The 27,925-nt window shown below is 37.8% G+C and overlaps 1 protein-coding gene and 2 long non-coding RNA genes across 4 annotated transcripts; 1 reads left to right on the top strand and 2 right to left on the bottom strand.

The window, feature by feature from the left end:
• Nucleotides 1-462: 462 nt before the first annotated feature.
• On the bottom strand, nt 463-2,818 carry LOC129770644 (uncharacterized). Its single transcript, XR_008742156.1, has 3 exons — nt 2,605-2,818; nt 2,491-2,533; nt 463-2,391 (listed from the first exon to the last, which is right to left on the bottom strand). It is a non-coding gene; the product is annotated as an uncharacterized LOC129770644 (long non-coding RNA).
• On the top strand, nt 1,241-12,684 carry LOC129770642 (transcription factor E4F1-like). Of its 2 annotated transcripts, none has more exons than XM_055773599.1 (2): nt 1,241-1,374; nt 11,450-12,684. In XM_055773599.1, the coding sequence occupies exons 1-2, from the start codon at nt 1,295-1,297 to the stop codon at nt 12,660-12,662; spliced, it is 1,293 nt and encodes a 430-aa protein (XP_055629574.1). In that variant the 5' UTR covers nt 1,241-1,294; the 3' UTR covers nt 12,663-12,684. The 2 variants fall into 2 exon arrangements, with proteins under 2 accessions (XP_055629574.1, XP_055629575.1); XM_055773600.1 differs by lacking the exon at nt 1,241-1,374 and adding an exon at nt 11,185-11,378.
• On the bottom strand, nt 9,915-10,711 carry LOC129770645 (uncharacterized). Its single transcript, XR_008742157.1, has 4 exons — nt 10,668-10,711; nt 10,374-10,609; nt 10,242-10,306; nt 9,915-10,178 (listed from the first exon to the last, which is right to left on the bottom strand). It is a non-coding gene; the product is annotated as an uncharacterized LOC129770645 (long non-coding RNA).
• Nucleotides 12,685-27,925: the final 15,241 nt, after the last annotated feature.

The following is a 27,925-nucleotide window of genomic DNA, read 5'->3' as shown; positions in this document are numbered from 1 at the left end:
TAGAATACAGTTATTTATGAAAAATACAAATCTAAAATGGCGGATTACATATTTTCAGAAATTTATGGAAAATTATGAAAAATGTAAATCCAAAATGACCGCCATCATAAAATGGCGCCATGTTTTTTCAAAGCCCATCAATATGGGTATCAAATGAAGGTGCTCGACTGGTAGAACACAGTAGATCATGAAAAATTCCAACAAACATCGAAACATACCTTTAATTCTACTGTCATTATAAAACTGCGTATTCCATGTTCATGGAAAATTTGATTTGGCCGCCGCTAGAAAAAGGCATTTTGGATTTGCATTCCTCATGAATAATTGTGTTCTACTAGCCAAGCCCTTTCATTTAATACCCATATCGAAGGAGTTTGGGAAAATATGTAATCAACCATTTTGTAGCGGCAGTCATCTTGGAGTTTTAAAATAATGAAATACCCAGTTTTATAATGACTGCAGAGATAAAGGTGTGTTCCAAATTTCAGATCAATCGGTCAACAGGAAGGGGCTCAAATTTCTATTCATGTGGTAAAGCGCTACAGACAAACATGTTGCAAACATATAAACGTACAAACATACAAACATACAAATTACAGGGTAAGCTAAATAAAACCGTTTAAATACAGTTCCTATCGGTGCTTTATGAGAAAAATCTGTGTTCTTACCGTACAGAACAAAACAAACAAAACTGAAAAAATATACCTTTCCGGATAAATTTGTACATTTGCCAACACTGGATGGTTCGATGGTACAAGGAACATCAAATTCAATTCCCTCAACGTATACATGGAAGAATCTTCATTCGCGTTGACGGCATTGTGCTCATGTGTTCGATTTGTGAAGCGAAAATAATAATAGACAATGAAATCATGGAAATATCAGGAAATTTATATAAAAACAGCTGATGAAGGTTCAGTACGACGTGTTTTAATTAGTAAATTAACAAGAAGTAAAATTTTTCATTCAAATTTTGACAATTTAAAACTGCCTCCGGGCCTTCAAAACCGATAAAGATTAATTTGCCTCCCAATATGGTTATCGCCACCAGACGTCGACACTGTCATTCGTCATCGAGGATAAAGTGACAACCAAGGTGTCCAGTTGCTGAAAATGTGTATGAACGCACAGCACCAGTCAACTGGTGATCTAAATATGGCGTGCCGTTGACGTTCAAGTAACTGGCGCCAATTACTGGTCAATGTGTAAATCAGCTATTAGAGTGTGTTGAATTCTACATTGAGATGATAATATATATTGGTTTTTGAGCATTTAATAGTGCTGTGTGTCTTGTATGTCGGAATATCACATTGGCGATCCTGCCATACAAGATTCGCTGGATAGGAGAATTAATTCAATCAAATTCTCCGACTGGTGAGTGATAGAACGAGAAATATAAATAATGTTTTTATTTCTGGCTTAGACGGATGAGCAGATGGAACCAACGAGATATATATCCAGGTGGAGTGGTAGGCGATGTGTATTACTATTGGTAAACAAAATATGATGTCCTAATTATGTATGAATTCTATATGGATAAATGGAATTCTATAAAACGGAGCAATGTTCAAGGTACTCACGGTTTTATAACCCTTCGCCTACTGCTCAGTGGAAACTAGGATCTACAGGGTCGTAAATAAGAACAAAGGTACATCACTCACACTTATCCATATTATTCTGTCAGATGTAATTCACATAGGATCTGGCAACAATCCTGATCCGAACAAGGAGGTTGAAACTGCGAGCGGATTAAGGTTTCTAATGCTCAAAGGCCACAGGGTCAACTGTTCTATGCCGAACCGCACAGTGAGGGAGGCATGAAGACACCTTTCGTGTCCGAAAAACGCAACAAATAGTGAAATGTAGTGATTTTTCAACACCATGAACGGTTTCAAACTATTCTCATTATTAACATCTTTACTTGGAACAACAAACAACAATATAATAATCTTTTGGAATAAGTTAACTATCCTATATAAGGTTCTTCTGTATACTTATTTTAAATCTAAATGTGACGTCACATGCTTCTACTTGCGGTTTTATGAAGTTTATAAGGTTTATGTGGCTCACGGCGACGGATCAGGGTGGGTGGCGATGACGTGATATCTGCGGTGCGAGTGGTACGATGATTTCAATTCTGTTTCTGGTTCATGCAGTCTCCTTCCAACCGTGCAATAAACCTCTCTTCAATCTGCAGAGCACCGACAGACAACACGCACCTCTCTCGACTGCTGAGAGTGGAGGTGCGACTGTTTCCCTTGGATGGATGTGGTATAGTATATTTCCAGATTGCTTAGCCACGGAGACTTTCTACAACACCAGTTCTATTGTTGGTTATTCAATCCTGATCGCGCCGAGGAACACAATGGCGTCTTTGATCCTGGCGAATAACTGTATGTAATACAAAGAAAAATGCCCTTTGTTGGACCTATCCACTTTGAGACTTTGACACTTTGAGATAGTTTTAAAGCGAATATCAAACCTACTAACCCACAGTTTTCATTCGTCCAAAAGTGGTTCTTTCACCGTCAACCTACGGAAGAAACCAGGCATGACGTTAGTAAAAATCACTTTTTACTTCTCTTGGCCCTTTCGGCCATTTACCCATTTTAATCAGGGCGCGCACTAACTGCTCTCTAGCGTAGTCAGGATAGAACTCCGTTGACTCCTGCTAACACGCCGAGCAAGAGGTCGACAATCAACCTTATTAATCTAGAAAACCCGAGCTTTTCGGTATTTATGTTTTGGATCCTACTCGCGAGTGCCTTCATCCCTACCCGATCCACGGAAGACCTTCTCGGGTGAACGGCAACTGTCATACGCCGAGATTGAGTGATGAAGTGAGAGACTAGAAGGTGCGGGAAACTGAACATCGTGCGGAGAGTTAGATTTTGGTCGTCCTTCAAGTGTCCTATAAAAAAAGTGTGACAGAGTCACACGCTCTATTTTGGAACTACCGGTTACAGTTTCATGATGATCTGAATCAGGTTTCTTATGAAATCTTGTAACTGTTTTTATTTGACGGATGATAGTTGTAGTATCGTGTATTTGTTTCTATTATTTATGTGGTGAGAAGGGTTGCTAGGAAAATGGTTTATCTGAAGCCAAAACAGTTGAGCCGGGTTAAGCCCAAGGCCAACTTGTACTAAAAGTTTTGAGTCTAGTATAGTTCTAGGCCAAAACAGTTGAGTCGAGTTCAGCCCAAGGCCAACTTATAAATAAAAAGTATCACACTGAGTATGAATCAAAGTCAAAAAAAGTTAAGTCGGGTCAAGCCCAAGGCCAACATGTACTAAAAGTTTTGAGTCGAGTATAGCTCTAGGCCAAAACAGTTGAGTCGGGTTAAGCCCAAGGCCAACTTGTACAGAAAAGTTATACATCGAGTTTCGGTTACAGTTGAGTCGGGAGAAGCCCAAGGCCAACTTATACTAAAAATAAATAAATGAGATAAAACAAAATTCAACTAGTGTAGCTCAAGAAACAGTTGAGTCGGGTCAAGCCCAAGGCCAACTTGTTAAGTAAAAACAGCTGAGTCGGGTAATGCCCAAGACCAGTGTATAAATAAAATTTATTTGTGTGATCCAATGTTCAATGCAAGCAAATACAAGTGAATGTATAGAGGAAATCAACAAACATTTAAAAAATTAATTTAAACAATCAAACATTAACAGACAAAAAGTCAAGTCGTACATCTCGTAATGTTGCGGAAGAAACAAAAGTGGTACAGGTTAAGCAGAGAAAAGCGACATCGACATGGCTATCGGGCTCGTGGCTGCTTAAGCCATTTGCAGAGAATTCGCCCCTCAACATACGCAGAGCGGAGTCAGAGTAGCGAAAAGAAGAATTCATTCAAGCGCTCGAACGTTCTGTATTGGAGATCGCGATGAAACTTTTTGTTGAGCGATGCAGTTAAGGATGATCTTGAACGGATTATGACGAATGGTTGATATCTTGATTATATACGGATGGAAGCTAACGAAAGAAATTCAGCAATTTGGCGGACAAGGGTAATGTAAAAAGAAATGAAAAACTAGGATTTTTATGTTAAAATGAAAATATGTTTCCGATTTTTTTTCTCTGAATTTATCCTCATTTTTATTCAAATAGCGTGGGAAGATGGTCACGCGTATTCTAGAACTTGTCACTAAGAATGCATTCAAGGAGTGTTATTTGGCATAGAAATCTCAACTAAGTACTAATGAAAATGACGCGAGTAATATATATGTTGAGACGGCGAAGTTTATCTAGGAATGTTAATGCCATTTAAGGGAAGAAAGAAGGGAGGAAGTTCCTGAATCAACACAAAAATTTGGCTGCCATTTTCAAAACACGAATCGCCCACAAACGATCCTAAGAAACCCAGTTTGTCTGAAGGTGCATTACCAGATAACAGAGAATCTATCGCTAAGCGCTTTGACACGTGGCAGATCAGAAGACCCCAGAGATTCCTTAATGTGATCAATGAAGCTGATGAATAAAAAAGATCATTCTTGTACGGTGCTTTCTAGTATCGTCATTTTTAATGTGAGGGGAGGATGTGGTATCCTAGATTTAGTGTGTAGTTGGAATGACAGTTAGAGTGTGTTGAATACTACATTGAGATGAAAATATATATTGGTTTTTGAGCATTTAATAGTGCTGTGTGTCTTGTATGTCGGAATATCACAGTTGCGTGAACACACCCAAAATCGGACAAACCAACATGATTTACTCTATCAGTAACAGAAATTGTTTCAGATTTGTATTACATTTCTAAAATACTGTTGAAAAAAACTAAAACAAATTAAGGTGTTTGTTGACAGGATGGCGAATTTCACACCTATTCGACTGGACGTTGGTAGCAACATCTAATTGGAACTCATTTTTCTCAAACACGTATTTTTTAAAAAATTCTCAAAAAAAAAATTATATGAATGGCCGTTACAATTTCCAACAAGTCGTCCATACATATGGTAACATTTGTGTGCAAATTTTCGCATTTGACATGTTTCTAGATAGAAAAAAGATTGCAGAACATGTAAACCATGATAATGTGTACATGAAAATGTTACGGGTCAATCATTATTAGTATTTTTTCAAAGAAAACATGAAAGAATTATTGTTATAAAATCTCTCTTTCCCTGTAAAAGTGTCCATCTTCCGATTGTCTTCCGAAATTGTAAAAGCTATTATTATAAAAAAATTCAGAATTAAAAAAAACAAATTATCGAAAATAATGATTTTTTTTCTAAAAAGTTGATTTTTGTGTTTCAAAGATTTGACGTTCGCTGAAAATAGCAACTTCGCGATGAAGTTACTACTGCGTTGCCTAATTTATGAACCAAGGAAGCGATCTGGCGTAGTGGTAACATCCGCTGTTACAAAGATCACCTGTTCAATTCTCACTCCCAAATGGAAGTAAAGTCACGAAACGGCCAAAAGTGTTGGAAGTCACTATAAGGCCTTGTTCTCACTGCAGCGGGGCGTCAGCGTGGCTTGGGCCGGGCGTGTGACGCTTACTATTAATCGTGTGTGTTCTTACCGATGTGTTCACACCAGGCTGACGTGTCGTGAGCGTGTGACTGGCGTGCAAACGAAAACACTTCACGCCGGCGATATTTGTACTTCTCCGCTTCTCTCTTGAATATTTAAAAATAAACCAATTTTCACTCTTTCATTCAAAAACACACATTGACAATTTTCATAAAACACGCCGAAGACACGCCGCTGGCACGGCGCAATGTGAGTAAATTAAAATATCGTGGCAAGAAGTGAACACTCACCGCTCATGCCACGTTGACGCCCCGCTGCAGTGAGAACATGGCCTAATACAGAAAAAAAAATGAACAGGCTGCTACTCTGGGGGAACGGTGTTATTTTTATAACCAGAGTGGCAACTCCTGTTGTGGTTTCCAAGTTATGGTGAAGGGTTCTTCTCTTCTTCAATGGCACTAACGTTCCTAGAGGAACTTCGCCGTCTCAAAGTAGTATTACTTGCGTCATTTTTATTAGTACTTAGTTGAGATTTCTATGCCAAATAACACGCCTTGAATGCATTCTGAGTGGCAAGCTCTAGAATACGCGTGATCACAGTGCAAGTCGGAGGAAATTTCTTTGACGAAAAATTCCCCCGACCAGAACGGGAATCGAACCCGAACACCCGGCATGTTAGTTATGACGCTAACCACTCGGCCACGGGAGCACATGGTGAAGGGTTGCCTAATTGAATTTAGCAACCAGAATTTAGGTAGGGATGCTCTAAACCAAGGCGCGTAGAAGTATATCCTAAGGTGGGCCAACTTGCTAAAACCACTCTTCAGCCATCTTGGAAGTCTACTGTGTTTTGTTTGTAAACAAAACACAATACGCTTGTGCCGGAGCTCGCTCGTGATCAGTCTGTCTCTTTCACGCTTCAAGCAAATAATTCCCCTTCTGCTTTCTTCCGTACTGTTTTTATATACCGCTCCCCTAACCAACTTAGTGACGAAACGGCCTCACCTAGTACCATAGACCCGTCTTACTCTAAACGAAGCTCAATACCGTCAACGCGAATAAAATTCCCTTTTTCAAATTTTAGTACAGTGATTTGCCTCTAATTGAACATCTAGTTGATTGTGACACTAATAATTTGACATTTTATCCTCCAACTGAACATTTTTGTAAACATCCTTTCGGCAAGTTTCTGAAACACGATACTGTTTTAGCAGTGTTTTCAATCATTTTACTAGTTTATGTATTTTGTAAACATTTTAACTGGAATAATGGGTATAATGTGATTATATCTATTCCAAGGCGCCTAGAAGTATATCCTAAGGTGGGCCAACTTGCTAAAACCACTCTTCAGCCACCTTGGAAGTCTACTGTGTTTTGTTTGTAAACAAAACACAATACGCTTGTGCCCAAGCTCGCTCGTGATCAGTCTGTCTCTTTCACGCTTCTAGCAAATATTTCCCCTTCTGCTTTCTTCCGTACTGTTTTCATACACCACTCTTCAAACAACCCTAAGTGGTGCGCACTCAATCCACTTCATTTCCAAGCAAATTCATGCATGTTTTCGAGCGATTTCTTGCAATAAATTTTCAGACCACCAGAGATGCCAGATTTACAAATATGTTTGTAAATTTACAGACATATCTGTAAAACACTTATTTTTGTTTTAGACTTTTTGGATATAACAATATTTCACAGGTTTTTGAAAAAATAAGAGGCTCTATTCATCACATCAAAGATATTTGAAGTTATTATATTTAGTTTATATCAATACACATGACGTTAGACCAGCGATACTCAACCTGCGGTCCGGCAGTCTTTCTGGTTGGCTCATCTGGTGTGTATGAAGTTTAGAACTCATACACATAAGTACTTTTGCCCTGACATCATTGCAGACGAAAGAGAGTATACGGTTATTCACAATTAATGAAAAATTGCATTCTCTGCAGGTAAGGAAAAATCTTGAACGAAAATTGTCTCTGATAATTATTTTCTGTTCTAGATAAGATTGTTTTGCTGAAATACAAGGAGATTTATTGAAAAATAGTTAAGTTAGGGTCAGGACTATGCCTTCTGAGTATTTAAACAACATCGAATAAAAATTTTCATTCTATTTTCAACAACTTACATTCGCTTTCGGGTCTGCTTATGACGAAATATGGGTTACTGTTCGATATTTTTACCACAGACATGGTTCATGGCCGTGTGGTGATCTAAAGCTTGTATAGCCTTGCATGGCGGATGGAAAATATACACTGCATTTTCTTATAAATTTCATCAACGACAAGACCGCAAGCTTTGGTGGATGTCCAATATATCAACGAAGAAATACTGATTTTTATAAAAATTAACAGCGCGTATGTATCTGTATGTATGTATGTGTAGATCGTTGAAACATTTAAACACACTTACAACACATAAATTATTAAGTGGTCCGAAAAATCAATTTTTTCCACATTTTCCCAAAAATGACAAATGGAAATTAATAACTTTTGAATCACTGAACCGATTTAGATGATCGACATATAAAATTGAAACTAATGACATAGCCTTTTATTGGAAAATATTTAACTTGCGAAAAAAATAATTATATTTTAGTAATTATTGATTGTAGTCGTTTTTTATTTTTTTATGACTCTGGACTAGAGGGCGCTATATTTTTTTATATTTTCTCTTGAAAGCTGGATTTTTTACATAACATATCTCGATATCAGAGATGCTATTTATTCGTTTTTTAGATATGATTTTTCAAAGTTAACCGGTGGTACGAAAAATCAATTTTCCCCCTTTGTCCAAAAATAACTTTCTGCAAAAAATCATAACATCTGAACTACTGAACCGATTTAGATGATCGATATATTAAATTGAAGCCAATAAGCGAAATTTGAAAAATATCACACTTGCGGGAAGATTGGATTCCAGTAGCATAGGTCTAGTTTAGTCACATATGAATATTGATCGAAGACTTAAAACATATTAAATTTACAAAATTATAACTTAAAAACGATAATTATAGCATCTTTGATATCGAGATATGTTAGCTAGATAATCCTCAGCTTTCCATAAAAAATATTAAAAAATATAGCGCTCCTATCTTTAACCGAGAAAACTATGAAAAACTAACTCAATCAATAATTACAAAAACAAAAATTCAATTTTGAGCAAAAGTTATATTTTTTCAAAGAACAATAACTCGTAAGCTTCAATTTGATATGTCGATGATATGAATCGGTCCAATAGTTCAAAAGTTATGACTTTTTGTAGTGGGAAAAATGGGGAAAAATTGTTTTTCAAACCATCGATTAGTTCTGAAAAATCATATTTCAAAAACTAAAAAAATTGCTTCTCTGATATCGAGATATTTTATGTACAAACTTCTCAGCTTTCAAGAAAAAATAGCGCCCCCAAGTCCAAAGCCATGAAAACATTAAAAAACGTCTACAATCTATAATTACGAAACTAGGATCCATATTATCTGCAAGTTCAATATTTCTCAATTAAAGCTCATTGGCTTCAATTTGATATGTCGATCATCAAAATCGGTTAAGCTGTTCGAAAGTTATAAATTTTTGAAAAGAAGGCTTTTTGGGAAAAGCGGAAGGAATAATTTTTTGGATCACCCTAATCAAAATGGGCACCCGAATGAAAAAATAAAAAAATACGAGTTTTATGTTTTGCGATAAAGAACAAAATTACCACTTTTGACGAAGATCTGAGAACCACTTGGTTTGGCATGGAATGGCGGTATATATATATATATATATATATATATATATATATATATATATATATATATATATATATATATATATATATAAATACAATCTAACGTGCATAGCAATGTACAAAGTATTAATGAATATGTGAAAATTAAAGTTAAAAGACATTTCTATAGATCTGCACACTTTTACAGACTTTTCCATATTTTTAACAGACATTCACATGTTTTTACAGCCTTTTTTTAAAAATCATCTGGCATCTCTTCCTTCCACTTTTTATCGAATATTTTCAAATCGCAGGAGTAAACATTTACGTGACTTTGACTTCGTTTGTTTTTATTTCGTTCGGAAAAACGTTATGTCAAAGAGAGGGGACATTAAAAATGCGTTGCTCAGTGAAAGACTGAGATGCTCTTTCAGAGATGCAATGGTTAATTAAACAATTGACGGAAAAATGTAGTTCATTCAATTTATAATTTTAATTTTTTTTGCCCTTGACAACAATACCTCTTTTATAGTGTTGATTATCATAAGAAAAATAACACTCCTGATCGTTGGATCTCTTGTGACATTTCAATTGGATCTTTTTTGACAGCCGTTTTGATTCAGTCCGCACCAAGATGGTGGAGTTAACAGGTGGCTCGTAATTTACACTATTTAGAAAAGACGTATGAGGAATGGCAAGACGAAAAGTTTGGATTTGTTTATGTTATTACTTACGTTGGTATGGTTACATTTGATTTCGTCGAAGGTATTTGAGGCAGTATAATGAATAAACAGTTGTTGTTGAAAATAGTAACCTAGTAACCTTTATGCATATGCTTCCGCCAGCTGGCTCGGCTAATGTGATATGATTTATTCAGGGAATGCTTTGATCGAGGTACCGCCACTGGCGCACAATTTGCAGCTTTGTTTTTTGTGCTGGTTCATAACGGCAATCAACCGTGCCGGCGAAACTGTAGTCAATGTTTAGTGTTGTTTGGATACCACCTATGTAAATAAATTCAAACTTACGGGATTCGTCCGAACGGCAATTCTGACATTACGCTTTACCTTCCACTTCACTTTCCTTGGTCCGCACCAAAATGGTGGAGTTAACAGGTGGCTCGTAATTTACACTATTTAGAAAAGACGTATGAGGAATGGCAAGACGAAAAGTTTGGATTTGTTTATGTTATTACTTACGTTGGTATGGTTACATTTGATTTCGTCGAAGGTATTTGAAGCAGTATAATAAATAAACAGTTGTCGTTGAAAATAGTAAGCTAGTAACCTTTATGCATATGCTTCCGCCAGCTGGCTCGGCTAATGTGATATGATTTATTCAGGGAATGCTTTGATCGAGGTACCGCCACTGGCGCACAATTTGCAGCTTTGTTTTTTGTGCTGGTTCATAACGGAAATCAACCGTGCCGGCGAAACTGTAGTCAATGTTTAGTGTTGTTTGGATACCACCTATGTAAATAAATTCAAACTTACGGGATTCGTCCGAACGGCAATTCTGACATTACGTTTTACCTTCCACTTCACTTTCCATGGTCCGCACTACCTAGAACCAAGGCGCTTATATCAATGTATTACAGGTGAAGCAACATCATCACTTTAACAAGAAGGGGGTTACGGTTTGTGGAACGGGGGTTGTTTGTTTTGTTATTTCTAGGATACGCTATTTTTGCATTTTCACATGCGAGAGCGTGGGAATGAGAATGAAATCCTACAAAATCATCCCTTCTTTTTCACATAAATTCGCAAAAGCCGAACATAGTAGGTATAGTTCAAAAAAGCGTCGTAGCAGTTTGTAGAGAGCCGCCGGCAGCGTTCTGATGCTGTTTGCAAACAATACCGACAGCAATTCCAATATGGCTGAAAGTGCATTTCATATGATTGTTTCACCTGGTATATATAGAGGCGACTTGCCTAGAACCAAACTGTGACGAAACGACCTCACCTTAGGATATAATTCCAGGCGCCTTGATCTATTCAACGAAGATGGCATCAATGCCGGTAACATAAGATAACGTTTCAGAAAAAAATCCAAACAAAATAGCGCTGTCAGAGTGTAAACACTTTTGCAAATTAAATTACTGTCATAGCGACTCAAGTTGTTTACAAATCTTTGAGTTCTTTAAGTTACATATGAATTCATACAAATATCTGTTAAATGATGACGAGCTGTGAATCGATAGAAATGTATGATTTTCAAAGCTAAAATTTAAGTCATAGTGCCACACTCAAAAAAAAAACTTGCTCTATTATTTCAGCCCCAGTGATAATCCGAATAGTTATTGCCGTCTGTGTTTTTCGGATCGAAATCTGGTGTCGCTTTCTGCTAATGATGCGGATTCGGAAAAGTTTCTGTTGGAACAAATTTCGCAGTGCACTGGAATCGAAATAAACCCAACTGCCGATCTACCCTGCTCAATTTGCTGGAGATGTGCTGTAGCGCTAGAAGATTTCCATTTCTTCAGGCAAAGAAGCTTAAAACACGATGCCATTGTACGTGGAGTACATGTACCAACATCCAACAGTATCGAAGAAGATAGTCATATAATATCCATCAAACAAGAAGAGGAAACCACGTGTGTGCCTACGTCACCTCAGGAAGACAGATTATTGAGCTCTGACCATATAGATAATGACTTATTAATGGTTCAGAAACCACTACATGAAGACACGGAAGCCACAGCATCTGATATGAATGATGAAAACAATGCTGAGTTATTAATACCAGTGAAAACTTTCACCTGTCATATTTGTCAAACCAAATTCAGCGGTCAACAGTCGCTGAGTGTCCATTTCAAAGAACAACATTCCGATCGTGGGCGGCCTTTTAAGTGTTCCTATTGTCCTGCCACATTCAAGCGAAAACATCATGCGGAAAATCACATGTCATCCCACACTGGTGAGATGAGATATTCTTGCAAGGACTGTGGTGCCAAATATGCAAAATCTAAGTCACTGATACGCCATCGTCAACAATTTCATCATTCCGTTCCGGTAGAACAAACAGTTAAGATTCCAAAAATTATCGGTCAATTCCAGTGCGCGTATTGCCCAAAATCGTTCAAACACAGGCCTTCATTAAATTTCCACGTAAAATCGCATTATGACATATTACCACATGTATGCGAAATATGTGATGCACGATTCGGAAATGAAAAAGGATTACGGGTGCATAAAGGCAAGTACCATTCGATCGAAACTTTCAGTGTGCTTTCTGCCTCGCCGAACGAAGTTCACGAATGTATGCATTGTCCTCGAACCTTTGACGAGCAGAGATACCTTACACAACATATCAGATTCATGCATCAATCATCCTGGCCAGAGTATCACGATGAGCAAGTATTTACAGAAGAACCGAGCATGGAAACGCAAAGTTTTGATGAGCCTGATCAAACAATTGATGAGTTTCAACCAGCCACGATTAAAACCGAGGTTGAGGATAATGAGCTGTTGGACGGATTTGGAATGTAGTATTCATAAATCTCACAGAAATTTGCCATATTGTATGTCTGAAAATACATACGCTATAGTAATTTAAACTGTTGTTTTATTTGAACGTCTTTAATCTCCTCCTTAAATAAACGACGCAATGTCATCTAGATATAATTGGGCTATTTTGGAGCGACATTTAGAAGATCAATTTTGTCCATTTTTTTCGATTTTTTGGATCGATTCTTCGACTTGAAAGAATCGCGAAAATCGATTTTTTTATTTCGATCTTAGAAAAACATTTTGTAGATTTGTTTTCCAGTTTTCCAGATGGTAAAAATTCAATAAGCATAAGGCTGCGGCGGACTACATACAAAAACATGATACTATCAGAACAATCTATCTTGCATTCCTTAGAATGAATTTAACAGACTTTTCACAGTCCATCTCACTCCCACAGGCCACTGTCCGTTTTACCCCACCAGTACAATTATTTCAAAAGATTAAATTTTCCACTCAAAAATCTCTGTTAACTCATAAACCGAAATATACCCATCAGCGAATTGAATATTGGTATTAAACCCGTCAAAATGCTTAATATCGAAGCCGCTAAAATTACATCCACACGCAGGATGAATGTATGGTTTTTGGTTTTTGTTTCCCAATATAATTGCCAAACTCCAATTCAACGACATGTTTACATGCTAAAATACACAAAACATTTTTTTCAATACGCAAAACAATCAAAAACATTGGTGGCATAATAGTTGCCACCTGCCCGGCTAGCGTAAAATGTTGGTGGCAATATAGATGCCACCTGCCCGTCTAGCGGAAAACACTTGATGGTAAAAATGTAGTTTTTGTATTTGAAATTTTGATGTTAGTTTCAACAAAAACAACTAATAAAATTCATGATCAGACTCAATAGGTCCTAAACAGTTCATATGTATTGAAAACTTCAACAAAATGCCTGTTTTCCAATAACTTTACGGGAAATTTGATCTTGCTGCTCTAAATTGGGAGTTGTTAACACAAAAATGGCTCCAAAATGAATATTTTTGGTTTTTTCGCGCTCAAAAAAATCAGGCATGTTGCAAAGACATTAGAACAAGTTACCACATAAGATTAGAAGTGATAATTTATTGTTCAAGAAGAGAAAAAAAATCGTTGGTGGCAATATAGATGCCGGTACCCGTTAAAGAGTTAAATACTATAAAATAAAATGTAGAAGATGTTCTCATTTACAATAATCTGAAATTCAAAAGGTAACTATTCAAATCAACCACATGTCCATATTACCCCCACCATCCGTATTACCCGCACTTCCCCATACATCTGCAAAACATTGAAAAGAGTCAGAATGTAGTGCCGAAAGAAAACAAGAGTCCCGGAATACACTGAAAAACAGATTTCGATGCTGAAATCCCAATCCCAATTGATAACAAAATATTCCGGAATATGTTAGACGACGAAAGTTACTCCCCTTTTTCAAAGACGCGCAGTCTTGGAAACGAGCGATACTATTCCATGAATAGTTCGACTGCATCTCCGAACATAAAATAAAAGTTTAAACATAAGTTTGACCAGTAAGTAATGCTGTACGTTGTCATTTCCGAGAGAGATATTCCTAAGCCATGGATGAAGCCATCAAATTTTCTTTAAAAAATGAATTCTGGTTTACAACTTGATTGTTAGCCCAAACCAGAGACTATCAATCATGGACTGTGTACCAGAACTCATTTTTGTATGAAAATTTTGATCCCCTTTTATCAGAGACATCATGCTGATGGACTATACGTGTTTTGGTTGGATAAATCCTCATCGCATTACGCCAAAATAACACAATCTATCCTGATTATTCAACCGATCCCATTTGTATCCAAAAACCAACCCGACAAATCTGCCTCAGTATCGCTCAATCGAACATTTCAACGTAATTTCGAGCTCCTTGGTGTACAAAAATAAGAGCTACGAATTGCAAACAGTCGATTGGTAGAATGGAGAGATGCATTCGCAAAGTTGACATTAAGGACATCAAACGGAAGCTTCAGCGAACAGCTGGTTACGAACCGTTTTCAAATGTTCATTAATTTTTTTTTCATGTTCACATTTTTTTTTCTGGTTTTACAACTTGTGAAAGGAATTCCAAATTTTTTTGTTGCCACCAGTTATATTTATTTAAGTACAGTAGAACACCGATTATTCGCGGAATACAGTGGCAGATCACCGCCGATAACGCAATAAGCGACAAAAAATTAGGTGTAAGCACAAAAAAAACAATATTTCAGCATGAAAACTATGTTTCATCAATACAGATATCATTAAAGTGTCTATCTTTGAGGTTGTCATTTGATTCTAAAGTATTGTAGAGGAGGTGCGGGTAAGACGGATAGTGGGTGTAAAATGGACAGGTGGTTGATTTGTATAGTAACACTAGCGGACCCGGCAAACGTTGTTCTGCCAAATAAATTATTATTAAGTGACAATAACAATAGTGATTGAATAAACAATAACTAATATATTGTAAGTATGTTTGAATGATTTTACGATTTTGATCCATTCGTTGATGAAGATCAAACGAATATGTGGCGATGAGAGCTCTGACGTACAGAGGAATTGAGCGCTTTTGACGATAACTGCCGACAACAATAAAAAAATCAAATCATTCAAACCATCTTATTTCAATGTATTTCATTTACGTAACTGATGTGTTTGATGTAAAGTGTTAATATGTAAAAAAGTAAAAAATAAATAATGTTAATAAGCTAAATGTAAAGTGAAGGAAAGTAATATATTTTTGTCTTAAAGTAGAAAATGAAATAAAGAGAATCAATACTATAATCAATCGTTGGTGAAAAATAAGTTTTCTGAATGGACAGTCAAATTCATGATTGCTGGGTCCCGTTTATGAATTGTGAAATCAAAAATATGACAGACAACTTCATTGGTACTGATATACTGGCCAATTTTTTGGTGCATCATTTCGTCGTTGTCATTCAATCGAGAAGTAGTCACATCAATATTCTGAATTTGAAACACAGCCGTATTGCTTCACATATTCAAGGACTTTTATTTGTATTTACTGCTTTTCGCCGAACAGCCGAACTCCACATTAATATGAACATATGAATGTTTGTCAGCTGAGGCGAATATGGAACTATCCAACGATTTTCATTCCGTCAACTTGATGAAAAATAGAAGTTGTGGACCAATTTACTCTCCATCAGATTAGCAGATTACTTCATGTTATTTGAATACTTAGATGACATACTCCTGACCCTAACTCAACTTTTTTTTCTATATTTTTTAACTACATTTCTGGTAAAACTTTCTTAATAATATAAATATATTATCAGACACAATTTTCGTACAAGATTTTTACCCACTTGCAGAAAATGTTTTACTGTGTTACATACAAAACATATTTGAAAAGATATAGCTAATTTACATCAATATTTTTCATTTTTTCGGATTTTCGAGTGAAAAAAACACGCTTTTAGTTTATTCCACTCGAAAATCCGCTTATATTTTTACAGAAATAGAACACGAAGCTCAATGTCGTCTATGTCAAATTGCTATGCATGATGACGTTATCACAACTTAATTGGACTTGAGTCGAATGGATTATGTAATGAAAAATGCAATTTGTTCGAGTTTTTCTGACTCGATCGTATTTCAGAATAAGCGTGAGTAGTTGATCAGTAGACGGATCTAAAATTTCCGAGGCAATTACACTATCGATTAACATATGCATTGCGTTTTAGCCTGGCAATAGCAAAGACTGTATCGGCATTGCTTTTGATAGCTTCTCGCAGGTGAGTTTATTCGTCCTCATGCTGCTTCTGTCGATTGTGTCATAGGAATCGTAGTCGTTCGCCTCCTACCTTCGCGTACATGCTGACCATGAATTGTTGGCACAGTTCACGACATCGTAGATCATAGTCTTAGCTGCGTTTAATCTTCGTTCGACAATAAAAATACATGGAATTCTCTTGTTTGTTTCATCTCATATAACTACATATTCATAAATATTAATTCGAATCATTGAATCAATACACGTGTTCTCCAGCTGATAATTTATCTGGATTGATGACAATAGCGTGATTAACATTTTGCTATCCGATCATGTGTGATCTGAAGGATTTCAATAATTCATTGTACTTATTCGATAAGGTTTCAGTATCTCATCGATGCCTTCATTTTTAGAAGAATTGAGGTTTTTTCCGCATATGTGGGTGAAAGTTCGATGAAGCGTACGTAGCGCCATTTGTCATTCAACAACGTAAATAAATTCGTTCGGTTGGAAAATAGAGCGGCAGTTAATTTTTTTATTTGGATATTGTGTTTACAAAAATACTGAAATCGTGAAATAAAAAATTTAAAAATGGGACGGTGTTAAAAGGATAAAAATTTGTGTTCTTATGTTTTTTTTCTGAAATCAAATTTAAAAAAACCCGCAAAAAAATTATTCAATTTATTCAGAAAAATGTTTTTTTTGCATAGTGTCACCCTAACCGATATTAAAAATACGGTAATCGATATCCTAGCGGTATGTAATATAGTTTACGACCTATTCTCATGCCTAAGGGTGCTCATACACTGTTTGACCGAAGCCAAATATTTGACTCTTTTTAACAGATAAAATTTGGTCGACGTGTACTGATCAAATATATGCTACACAAAACACAACAAGCAAATATTCAATTTTTGGATGCCTCGAATACTTTTTTAGTCTGTTCTTCGAACCTGTCGGTACATGGTTAGGTTACCTTGAATATTTCAGTCGATTTTATCCATGTTCGGTGTTTGACATTGTTGAATATTTAAGAGTGGCAAACAAAAAAGTGTTTGTACAAATATCAAATCAAACTTTATCTGTCAAAATATATCAAATATTTGACCTCCGGGCAAACAGTGTACGGCCACCTTAACAAACGTTTTGTGCATAATTCCATTAAAATCGGTCGAGCCGTTTCGGAGGAGTCCGGCAACGAACATCGTGACACGAGATTTCTATATATATAGAGAAGAATAGATTATGAATTTCAAATTTCTGGTAGCGAGAACCCCTTCTACACGCTATTCTGTAATATTTTATCCACCTTATGACAATAAATGCAGATCAAAAGTGGAAAAGGGAAACAAAACACGAAAATCAAACATGATTCTGCGTTTGGATGTATTTTTTTTGCGGTTTCGATATTTAGCATTTTGAGTGGTTTAATTTCAATTCGCTGATAGTTATATTTCTTTTTGTTAGTTAACAGAGAAGAGATATTAGTTATGTACGGGAAAGTACAAATTCATTTGTGAGTGAAAAATTTATATTATTACTGGTGAAGTGAAACGGACAGTTACCAGTGAGAGTATGATGGACTGTGGAAAGTCTGTTTATTCTATTCCTACGGAATGCCCTTCGTCTATAAACAGAAATCGAATCACCAAAGGTGAACTGTTTAGAAGATGACTGAAACCAAAAGCAAAATAGTTGAGGGTCTGTCCGTTTTTACTGCTGAAAATCAAAATATGACTTCCAGGTGGATTTATTCGATTTTCTCATCATTTAACGAATATTCGTGATGATTTCAGACCTTGGTTAAATAAAATTATTCCTCTCACGAGCGATAAGCTTTTACACTTCTTCGGCAGCAGTTTGTTCCAGATTTTCCAATTTTCGAATTGCTTCCCGGTTATTTGCTCATCCAATTTCAATCCGATTCGCCATACTTCGTGAAGAGTGACCTTGAGATCATATGCAAAGCAGCTCTCACTTGGTTGGAGCTCGACTCCCATCAAATAATGTCGCGTCGAATCGTTTATAGCAAATCTTGAACATGAAACAATCCGTCGATGTGCCACCACATCCCTGAAACTTTCTCCGTGGCCATCTCCCCTGCTAAATTCAAGTTCTTCTCTTCAGTTGGTTCTTTATTCAAAGCCTTCAGAACTCTAGAAGAGTTGGAGGTCCAATTCCTTATTTCAAAGCCCCCTTGGGCGTGAACGAATTTAACGGCCTTCGCGAGCTCAATGCCTTTATTTTCCGTCTCAGTGCTTGCGAGCATGTCGTCCACATAGTGATTCTTAGTTATAGCCACCGCTGCTGCTGGATACTCTGCCGCAAAACGCTGGGCGTTATGATTTTTCACGAACTGTACCCTGGTTGACGATGAGCGTGCTCCAAAAATCATTACTTCAACGACGTACGTGCTCGGCTCTTCCTGTTCAGTATCATCCCACCATAGACAGAGTTGGTAGAACCGATCGACGGGTCGAATTCCTATCTGGAGAAACATCTCGCGAATATCTTCTCATATGACGATACGATGTTCTCGGAATTGTAGCAGGACTGATACCAAAGAGCTCATCATATATACTCCATGCACGGAAGCGGCTGCATCCCACACGACCCTGATTTTCCCAGGTTTGTTGGGATTTATCACCGGGAAAGTAGGAAGATACCAAGTTTGCCCCTGTTTGTCCCTCTGGGCTATCCTTCCTCACATAACCTTTGGATTGGTGTTCTGCCAACTTATCAGTGAAGGCACGCTTAAGCTCAGCGTCTCTTGACAGACGCCTCTGGAGACAATTTAACCTTTGAATGGCCATCGGACGGTTCTCAGGCAGACGAATAGTATCGAAACGTCTGAGAAGGCCCGTTTCGTACTTCTTTTCAACGACTCGTGTGAACGATTTCAACGATGATATCGCCCTTTCATCATCTCTTGACATCAGAGAACTCACAGGCGACATGATTCCCAACCTATCTAGGCTGAAATACTGCTTAACTTCTTGGTGACTTCGATCATCGCTCTGTAGATTACACGCACAAATGTGCTAGGTGTACTTCCCGTCGACAGCTGGGACGAACAGCCTCCGAAAATCGTCCAGCCCAGGTGAGTTTGTACGGCAATGGGCTCACCCAACTTTCCTTCACGACAACGTCGAACCAAAGAAACGTTGGCATGTTTCAAACCAATTAGTATTCTAGGCCGCACGAGATTGTAAGACTCAACTTGAATTCCTTCTAGGTGTTTGTACTTTTTCCTCAGTTCTCGACGTTTAAGCTCTGCAGTGGTAGTTCAAGTGCTTCGACCGTTCGTACGTCAGTAAGGTCAAATCTTTTCCTTTTCGACCCGTATATTCCGACATCCACCTTCCGCGATTTTTCTTCGAATCGATGAGTTCCTCCTGTTCACTCAAGATACTACGCTTTAGACCAGCTATACTCAACCTGCAGCCCACCAGGCTCTTTTGGTTGGCCCGCCTGGCCCGTTATCATTTTGTATGTGTAACAATCACGAAAACTTAAGAAATCATTTAGGAGACATGAGATGAGAATAACGGAGTTTAACACACTACACATTTCACATCTACACATTAGTTAGTTGTCTAGTTAGGTGGTATTAGTAAATTAAATATCTATTAAATATATTTAATCCGATCATTAGCACTAACCCCGTCGATATTAGTGAATAAAAATGAAAATATCGATATGAAAATCGTGACCTTTTTTGACATAAGACTACGTTTCCCAGTAATGGTACCAAATCAGAAAAACTGGTTTTTCTATGAAACAGTTTTACCGTTAAGCTGTTATGTTACCATTATTTTAGCTGTGAATCAATTTTGATGGTTTGCATTCCAATCCAATCGGAAATTCTTCAGTTTTTTCAGTAAATTACACATTATGGTTCCCCAACCCGTAAATGATTTTAATTAAGAAAAACTGGAAGAATACACATTTTCCTATCGTGTTGTTGTGGCCGAGAATGTATGAGGGAGGTACTATATTTAAATATTACTGTTAATTAGACATACGTAAATTAGTCGCTCGAAATGCAATTGCAGCATTCGTTCTACGGACAATGTGGATAGAGATAATATTACAATCTTAGCTTCCCCGTATTCTATTCATTGAGTATAAACAAGTCATTCGCGATTTCAAAACACAGTATTCACAATTCATCAGTCATCTAGCTAGTAATAGACGGCTGCGAGTCTTTCAGTCTTTCTCAAGGCCGAGTGTTGTTGAGTTTTCAAAATTGGGCTTTTTCAAGGCTAGAGGCGAATGAACTGATGAATTTAAAAGCCTCTATAATTGAAAACATCAACATCATCATCATCATCATTCAAGTCGTCTCGCTCCAACAATCAAAATGCAGTCTTTCTCAATGTAGCTATCACACACAATGGTTTTGCTCGATTCTATGTAAATGTTTTTGTATGGTACAATTTTGTTCGGTGGGGGCACCGCGTCGATTTGCGTGCCGTCTGGTGAAGATTGCCTCTGTATTTTTGAATCAGATCATATTTGAATCTGTACTGGGGTGTAAGTTTAAAATTTCTGAAACAAAAGCGTTGCAATTGGGGCGCAAAGTTTCAAGCGTTGACACCTCTTTGTCAGTTGTACAATGTGGTATGTCAATCATTTCATTCGAAAGATAAAAGGTGTATGAGTAACAATCTATTTAATATTTATGTTTGCCTGAAGAGAGCTTCTGTGAATTCACGAGTATGTTTGGATTTATTGGTGTAATGATGTTGTTTTGAATCTTAGAGGGTTTAAGCTTTCTCAGTTTATTCGTCTCTAGCCATGAAAAAGACCAATTTGAAATACCAAACTAAACAACCCGGCATTGAGAAAAACTATTTGGAAAACCTTGCTGCTTGGAGGACTGATAAATCGTGAATGACTGATTTGTGATGTTTTCAATCGATCATTCAATTTTGTGATTTCAATGCTTTCGGGTTGAAAGTGACGTTAGGCATTTTTCAACGTTGAGAGTTGTGTTCTTCGGTGACAAAAATTTAAGTTGGGCTCACCCAACTTTCCTTCACGACAACGTCGAACCAAAGAAACGTTGGCATGTTTCAAACCAATTTGTATTCTAGGCCGCACGAGATTGTAAGACTTAACTTGAATTCCTTCTAGGTGTTTGTACTTTTTCATTCATTTCAATCCTTTTGTCAATCCTTGTCTTTGCTATCAAATCATCGTACTAAAGAGCTCTATTATTAAATTTCTTCAATGTTTGTGCTCGACGGCAATATTTTCGTAGTTCTATGTTAACAGAGCGGTTGTGTCTTAAACATTACCCTTCTTCATTTAGCTTTTTTTTTCTTTGCGGCTCGCGGCATCATTACCAGCACGTGTTTGTGGCCCTTTTGAGAAAAAAGGTTGAGCACCACTACTTTAGACTCTCCTGACAGCTCTTGGTCACAGGCAATTTGTTCATCTAACAGCATATTCTAAATTCGCGAACAAAAGCCCAGCGTGCTTCTTACGAGAGCTCCCGAAAACGCTTACATTTCGTGGCTTTCGGACAAATTCACTTACAAATCGGACAACTCTTCGAGACTATCGTTCCGGATTTCTCGGCGAACTGGTGGTTGACAATCGGACGAGCGTTCGCTGATTTCTGTCCGGGTACGGTCACCGATGGCGACTCTACGTATGTGTTGACAAAGGCTTTACCTTGGCGCTTCCCACGGGTGTCTTGTCCATAGCTAAAGGATTTTCGAGGTTCTGCGAAAGTGCTGGCATTTTCTGCTATCGAGTAAATCCAGTCGGAAAATGCAACCAGATTCGACTTTCTCAGTGTCTTGCTATGTCTCGCCCAATCTAGCTTTGTCGCAGGAGGAAGTTTGCTGACGAGTTCCTGCATTAGAGTTACGTCACTCATGTACTCTTTCCTCCCACAAGCGTCGATAGTAGAACGTAGATTCTGAACGTCGAGGGCATAGTCCACGAGTTTCACAATGGAATCTGATCTAACTTGTGCCATGGCTAGAATTTTTTTTCCCGAAGAGAACCGATAATCATGCGCGGCTGCCCAAATCTGAGTTTAAGAATGCTTACTGCTTTCGATACCGTTGACGGATGCAACTTCGCACTGTTACTAAGGCTTCATCCTTCAGGCAATTCTGGAGGCGGATCATGTTCTCCTCGTCCCTATAGCCGCACATCGTTGTCATGCTTTCGTATGTCGATATAAACATCGGCCACTCTTCGTGATTCCCACTGAATCGGGGAAGATCACATGATATTACCTGCCGTGCAACTACCTGTTCACGGCTGAGCGCAACGTTCATCTGAGAAAAATGTCACTTTGGCTAGAGGTTTTATGTGACGTTTGTTGTGTTGACTTTCGCTTTGGAACGAAGGGTGCGTGGTGATCGTCATCGCTTTCATCGTCATCGTCGCTTTCGGCTTGCTCCTCCTCTTCGGGATCGGAGCTTCCAGAGCAGATGGTGCATCAGAACCACCGCCACCGCTAGCTCCAGCTATTTCCTCCATCAGTTCGAGCTTTTTTGCCATCGCTTCCGTTTCATTTCCTCAAGCATGAGCGTCTCTTCTGTCAGCACCTTTTGAAGCTGCATCTTGAGAATTTGCATTGATTTGTTTAACGAATCTGATGTCACAGATTTAGATTTTGTTGATTTATTCACCTTCTCGATTTTCGCAGACTTTTCTCCATCCATACAATGTTGTGATTTCTCCCGATCTGCTACTTCTTTGCTCTGAGGATGACCCTTAAGACTCGAATTCTTAACCGATTTCTTAGGTTTGTTTGATTTCGATTTCTTAGCACTTACAACTGCTAGTTTGGCTTTCTTCACTGTACTTCTGGTGTTCCTTCTGGAAGTCTTCATCTTCTGCTGGTTTGTCGCCGCGGTCTCACATTTCGGACAAATCCATTCATAGTCTTCGACGTCCTTCGTCAATCCAGCACAATCGAAATGAGTCCAACCTTCACAACAGTCGCATTGGACACAAATCTTACACAAATCACAACTCCGTTCCTTCATGAGGGCGAGTTGCTGAGGAGCTTTCGGTGATTTCTTCTCAACCCCTGACTTTTCCGTGCTTGTTGTAGCCTTGTTGGATATAGGAGTAGTAGGTTCGGCTGAGTCGGACATCCTCTCTTACTTACGTTTAGTCAATTCTCTCCGTGTTTTTTCGTTACCTAACTCCTATCTTCGATCTGGCTGTACTGTCCATGTTTGCATAGGAGACGTAATCACCAACACCATTAGTGTTAGGAAAACGCATTTTTTTTTTTTGGTTTTTTGGCCTACAAGCATAACCATGCAAATTTCCAATGAAATGATCTGTCCAGTTGAAGGATATCATCGGCAAAAAGAGAACCTAGGAGATTTTGCGGATTATCATATTTTTTCCATTTGGAAAACGCTTGCGTCTATTAATGCGGACAATCAATCGTTTCAACGAGCATTTGTTCGTATAGCTCAGTGTCGAAGTCTATTTCAGTGTCTATTGGCAATCGCTTTTTTATCTCTGTGCATTGTGTAAATTGAAGCTAAATGGAAAAGAAAAGTGGCTGACGAAGGACGTGTATTCCAGGAAAAATTGTCTGAAAGATACTTTTTTACGTGCATAAATCATGGTTTTTTTGATTTGTAATGAAGCTGCTGCTGTTTTGAAGGTTCAATCTGAAACGAAAATATGAGTCGAAACATGCGTCAAAAATGGACAAGTTTTTGCCACATCCTGTTATCCTGAGTTTGGAGCGAAAATGGTTTGTTTGAAAGTTTGAAAGAACGAGCTGCCGAGTATGTATTTTACTCAGTGATGATAGATGAGAGAAGGATTTCGAAGTTACCGAGGAATTGGCTAACCTTTTTCCTATGGATGTAGGATTCGAGGATGCCTTGAAGGATATCGTCCAAATCACCAATCAACTCGCACGCATTGGATCATTGTGAGTTCCAAGCTTCTTTTCTTCTTTTCTTTATTCTTTTTTTACAGTCGAAAACAAACTCAAGTTCTAACAACAATTGGGAAATTTTCATTTTACCCATGTTGTGACATTGAGAATTTCTCTAGTATCGACAACAAGGAAAAATGTTGATGCACTCCAGTCGATGAATGCTGTCGTTCTCGCAGATTTTGGTACTTCAAAGCACATGAAAGAATTCTCCAATTTTCTCTACCCCATTCAGTTTCGATGATGTACCTACATATCGCCGAAAACATTCAGATGGAACTCATTCAAACGCAGTGTGAATTACTATTGCGTGACAAATTTGAAAAGCATGATGTCTTGGATTTCTACTCCAGAATTGATCCAGAAGCGCGATTTCCAGAACTAATGAAACATGCTCATATTATTACTTCTTTGTTTGAATCCACAAACATTTGTTAGAAATTGTTTCAGTTATGAAAGAAGTGAAATCAAAGTCATGGAACAGAATTACTGACAGTCAGTCACTATCAGTGACTATCACTCATATTCAAGCTGATTTAGATAAAATGGCTCAAGAAAAGTAGTTCGAGTGAAATCGAAACGGTGTTGGAGTGAGTTTGTATTTAAGGATTTTCGATATTGAAACAAACAAAACATATTGTAGAAACTTTTTTATGATTGAAAGAACGTCCAATTCAATTGTGATACCGTATTTACATAATCAAGTATAGCCATAATTCTGTCAGTGAAATGGCGACTGCTCTCAGCAGAGAAATTTGGAGCGAAGAAAAGTGGTAACACTGCAGTCGTGTAGTTCGATGTCCACCTTCATACCCCTTCTGTATGAGAAGCGTGTGGAAACTGTCACGTAATTTAAGTGAGGGAAAACGGCAAAACGACGCTCATATTGAAGCAAATATATTTGGAACGATGCAAAAAACTCCTAGAATGGTTAAAAAACGAGACTAGCAACAAACCTACTAGACTTCATCCCCGCAAATTATTGGCCATTTGCCGATCCATCGGATTATTCACTTTGGGACAAATTGAAGGAGCGTACCTGTGGACGTTCTCATTGGAATTACCAATCGTTAAAGAATTCTATCGAGAAGCTGCAGCGATTGACCATGGTCAATCATGGTGTATTCGACTCTGCGTGAAGAAGAGATGGTCGAATAATTTTGCCAAAAATGTAAATTCTGGATAATTTTATACCTTCAATAAAACTTTTGGGTTTTTATCTTATTTTGTTTTTGAATTATAAATTTTACAGGTATAAAACTGCTTTATAATTTAAAATAAAAAGTGAATCAGAAAAGTACCAGTTAAATACGTAGATTTTACATTTCATTATGAAAAGTAGTGAGAAAAAAAATATTGCGGCCCGCACCATGTCTATGCCTGGCCACCACTGGTATAGCTAGACGTAATCACCAGGTTGATTTGTCTGTAGTGTTGGCATTTACCTTTCCGATAATAGTCACAACGTCTCCGTCGATAGTTTCAGTTGTTGTCGGATAAAATCAAATCGGGTTGGAAGGAATTCCAATGACTAACCATCACATGAAGAAATTGAAGATATTGACAAAAAAGAACTGAAAGATGTTTTAAAGCTTCATTTAATTTCATTGACCAGCTTCAGCTTCAAAAAGTCACAAAAAGATTTTATAATCATAAAAAGTATGGCTCTAAGGCACATGAAATTGAAGATATTGACAAAAAAACTGAAAGATGTTTTAGCGCCTTCATTTAATTTCATTGACCAGTTTCAGCTTAAAAAATCACAAAAAGATATTATAATTATAGAAAGTTTGGTTGAATCCGATAGATGAGACCTAGTAGAATAAAAGTTTATACAGGACCAGACCACATGCTCGATGTCATGATAACCATCAACACAAACGCAAATATTAGGCTGTCAAAAAAGTCCTGCGGTATTTTTTTTGAATTTTCATTTGTTCATAAAATTAGTTACAATCATCTGTTTTAAGTCAAATATGCGCCGTTTTGTTCGATGACTTGTTCCCAACGAGATGCCAACTTCATAATACCCCTGTTATAGAAGCTCGCTTCCTTATTGGCAAAAAACTCGGATAGCTAATTTTCACAGGCCTCTTTTGTGGCTAACTTCTGACTACCTAGCTCGTTCGCCATGGACAAAACCAGGTGGTAGTCACTTGGTGCAAGGTCCGGACAATATGGCGGATGCAAAAGAACCTCTTATCCGAGCTCCCGAAGCTTCTGGCGCGTCACCAAAGAAGTGTGTGGCCTGGCGTTGTCCTGATGGAAGACAATGCGGCCTCTGTTTATCAAAGATGGCCTCTTCTTCATGAGTGCTACCTTCAAGCGGTCCAGTTGTTGGCAGTACAGGTCCGAATTGAGCGTTAGGCCATAGGGAAGCAGCTCATAATAGATTATTCCTTGACAATCCCACCAAACACACAGCAGAACCTTCCTGGCCGTTAATGAGGGCTTGGCCACCGTCTGAGCCGCTTCAGCGGGCTTCGACCACGAACGTTTGCGCTTCACGTTGCGTAAGTGACCCACTTTTCATCGCCAGTCACCATCCGCTTCAGAAACGGGTCGATTTTGTTGCAATTCAGCAGCGATTCACATGCGTCTATACGGTCAAAGATGTTTTTTTGCGTCAACGTGTATGGCACCCATACATCGAGCATCTTTGTGAATCCAAGCTTCTTCAAATGGTTAATAACGGTTTGATGACTTATCCCCAGCTCTTGGCCGATGCTACGGCTGCTACTATGCCGGTCTTTCTCGGCTAATTCAGCGATTTTGTCGCAATTTTCGACGACAGGCCTTCCGGAGCGTGGCGCATCTTCGACGACCTCTACACCAGAACGAAAACGTTGAAACCATCGTTGTGCGGTGGAAATGGAAACTGTATCGGGTCCATAAACTGCACAAATTTTATTGGCAGCTTGAGATGCATTTTTGCCTTTGTCATAGTAGTACTGTAAAATATGTCGGATTTTCTCTTTATTTTGCTCCATATTTGCGACACTATAACTCACGAACGACTTAACCAAACAATACACTGTCAAGGACTATATTATAGCGCGCAAAAATACCTTTCCAACAAGCTATAGTATGACTCGATACAATGAATACAACTAGAACTACGCACTTACAACGACACCTCGCGGAAATACCGCAGGACTTTTTTGACAGCCTAATATTAGTGGAGGTGGGGGTAGAACGGACATGTTAAGCAGAACTTCAATTTTATCTTTCGAGAACCATGTTTCCCAAAACTTTGATGCAGTTTCTTGCAATTCAATATACTGTTTTTCTACCTAATTGGCCAAATATTTCACAAAAAAGTGTTTTTCAATGTTTTTTATTGAAATTAAAACAGACCGAAAAATACAAAAAAAATCAATGCGGGTAATATGGACATGTTTGTAATATATGAAGCGTTCTCTGTTAACTCACAAACCGAGATATAACCATTAACGAATTGAAGTTTGATATTAAACCACTCAAAATGTTTAATATCGAAGCAGCTAAATAAAATTACATCCACACGCGAAATCATATATGATTTTCGGTTTTTGTTTCTCTTTTCCACTTTTGATC

The sequence above is a fragment of the Toxorhynchites rutilus genome, chromosome 2, assembly GCF_029784135.1.
Source record: "Toxorhynchites rutilus septentrionalis strain SRP chromosome 2, ASM2978413v1, whole genome shotgun sequence".
In the NCBI taxonomy this organism is placed as follows: domain Eukaryota; kingdom Metazoa; phylum Arthropoda; class Insecta; order Diptera; family Culicidae; genus Toxorhynchites; species Toxorhynchites rutilus.
Note: the sequence above shows the minus strand (reverse complement) of the source record. Positions and strands in the feature narration are given on the sequence as shown.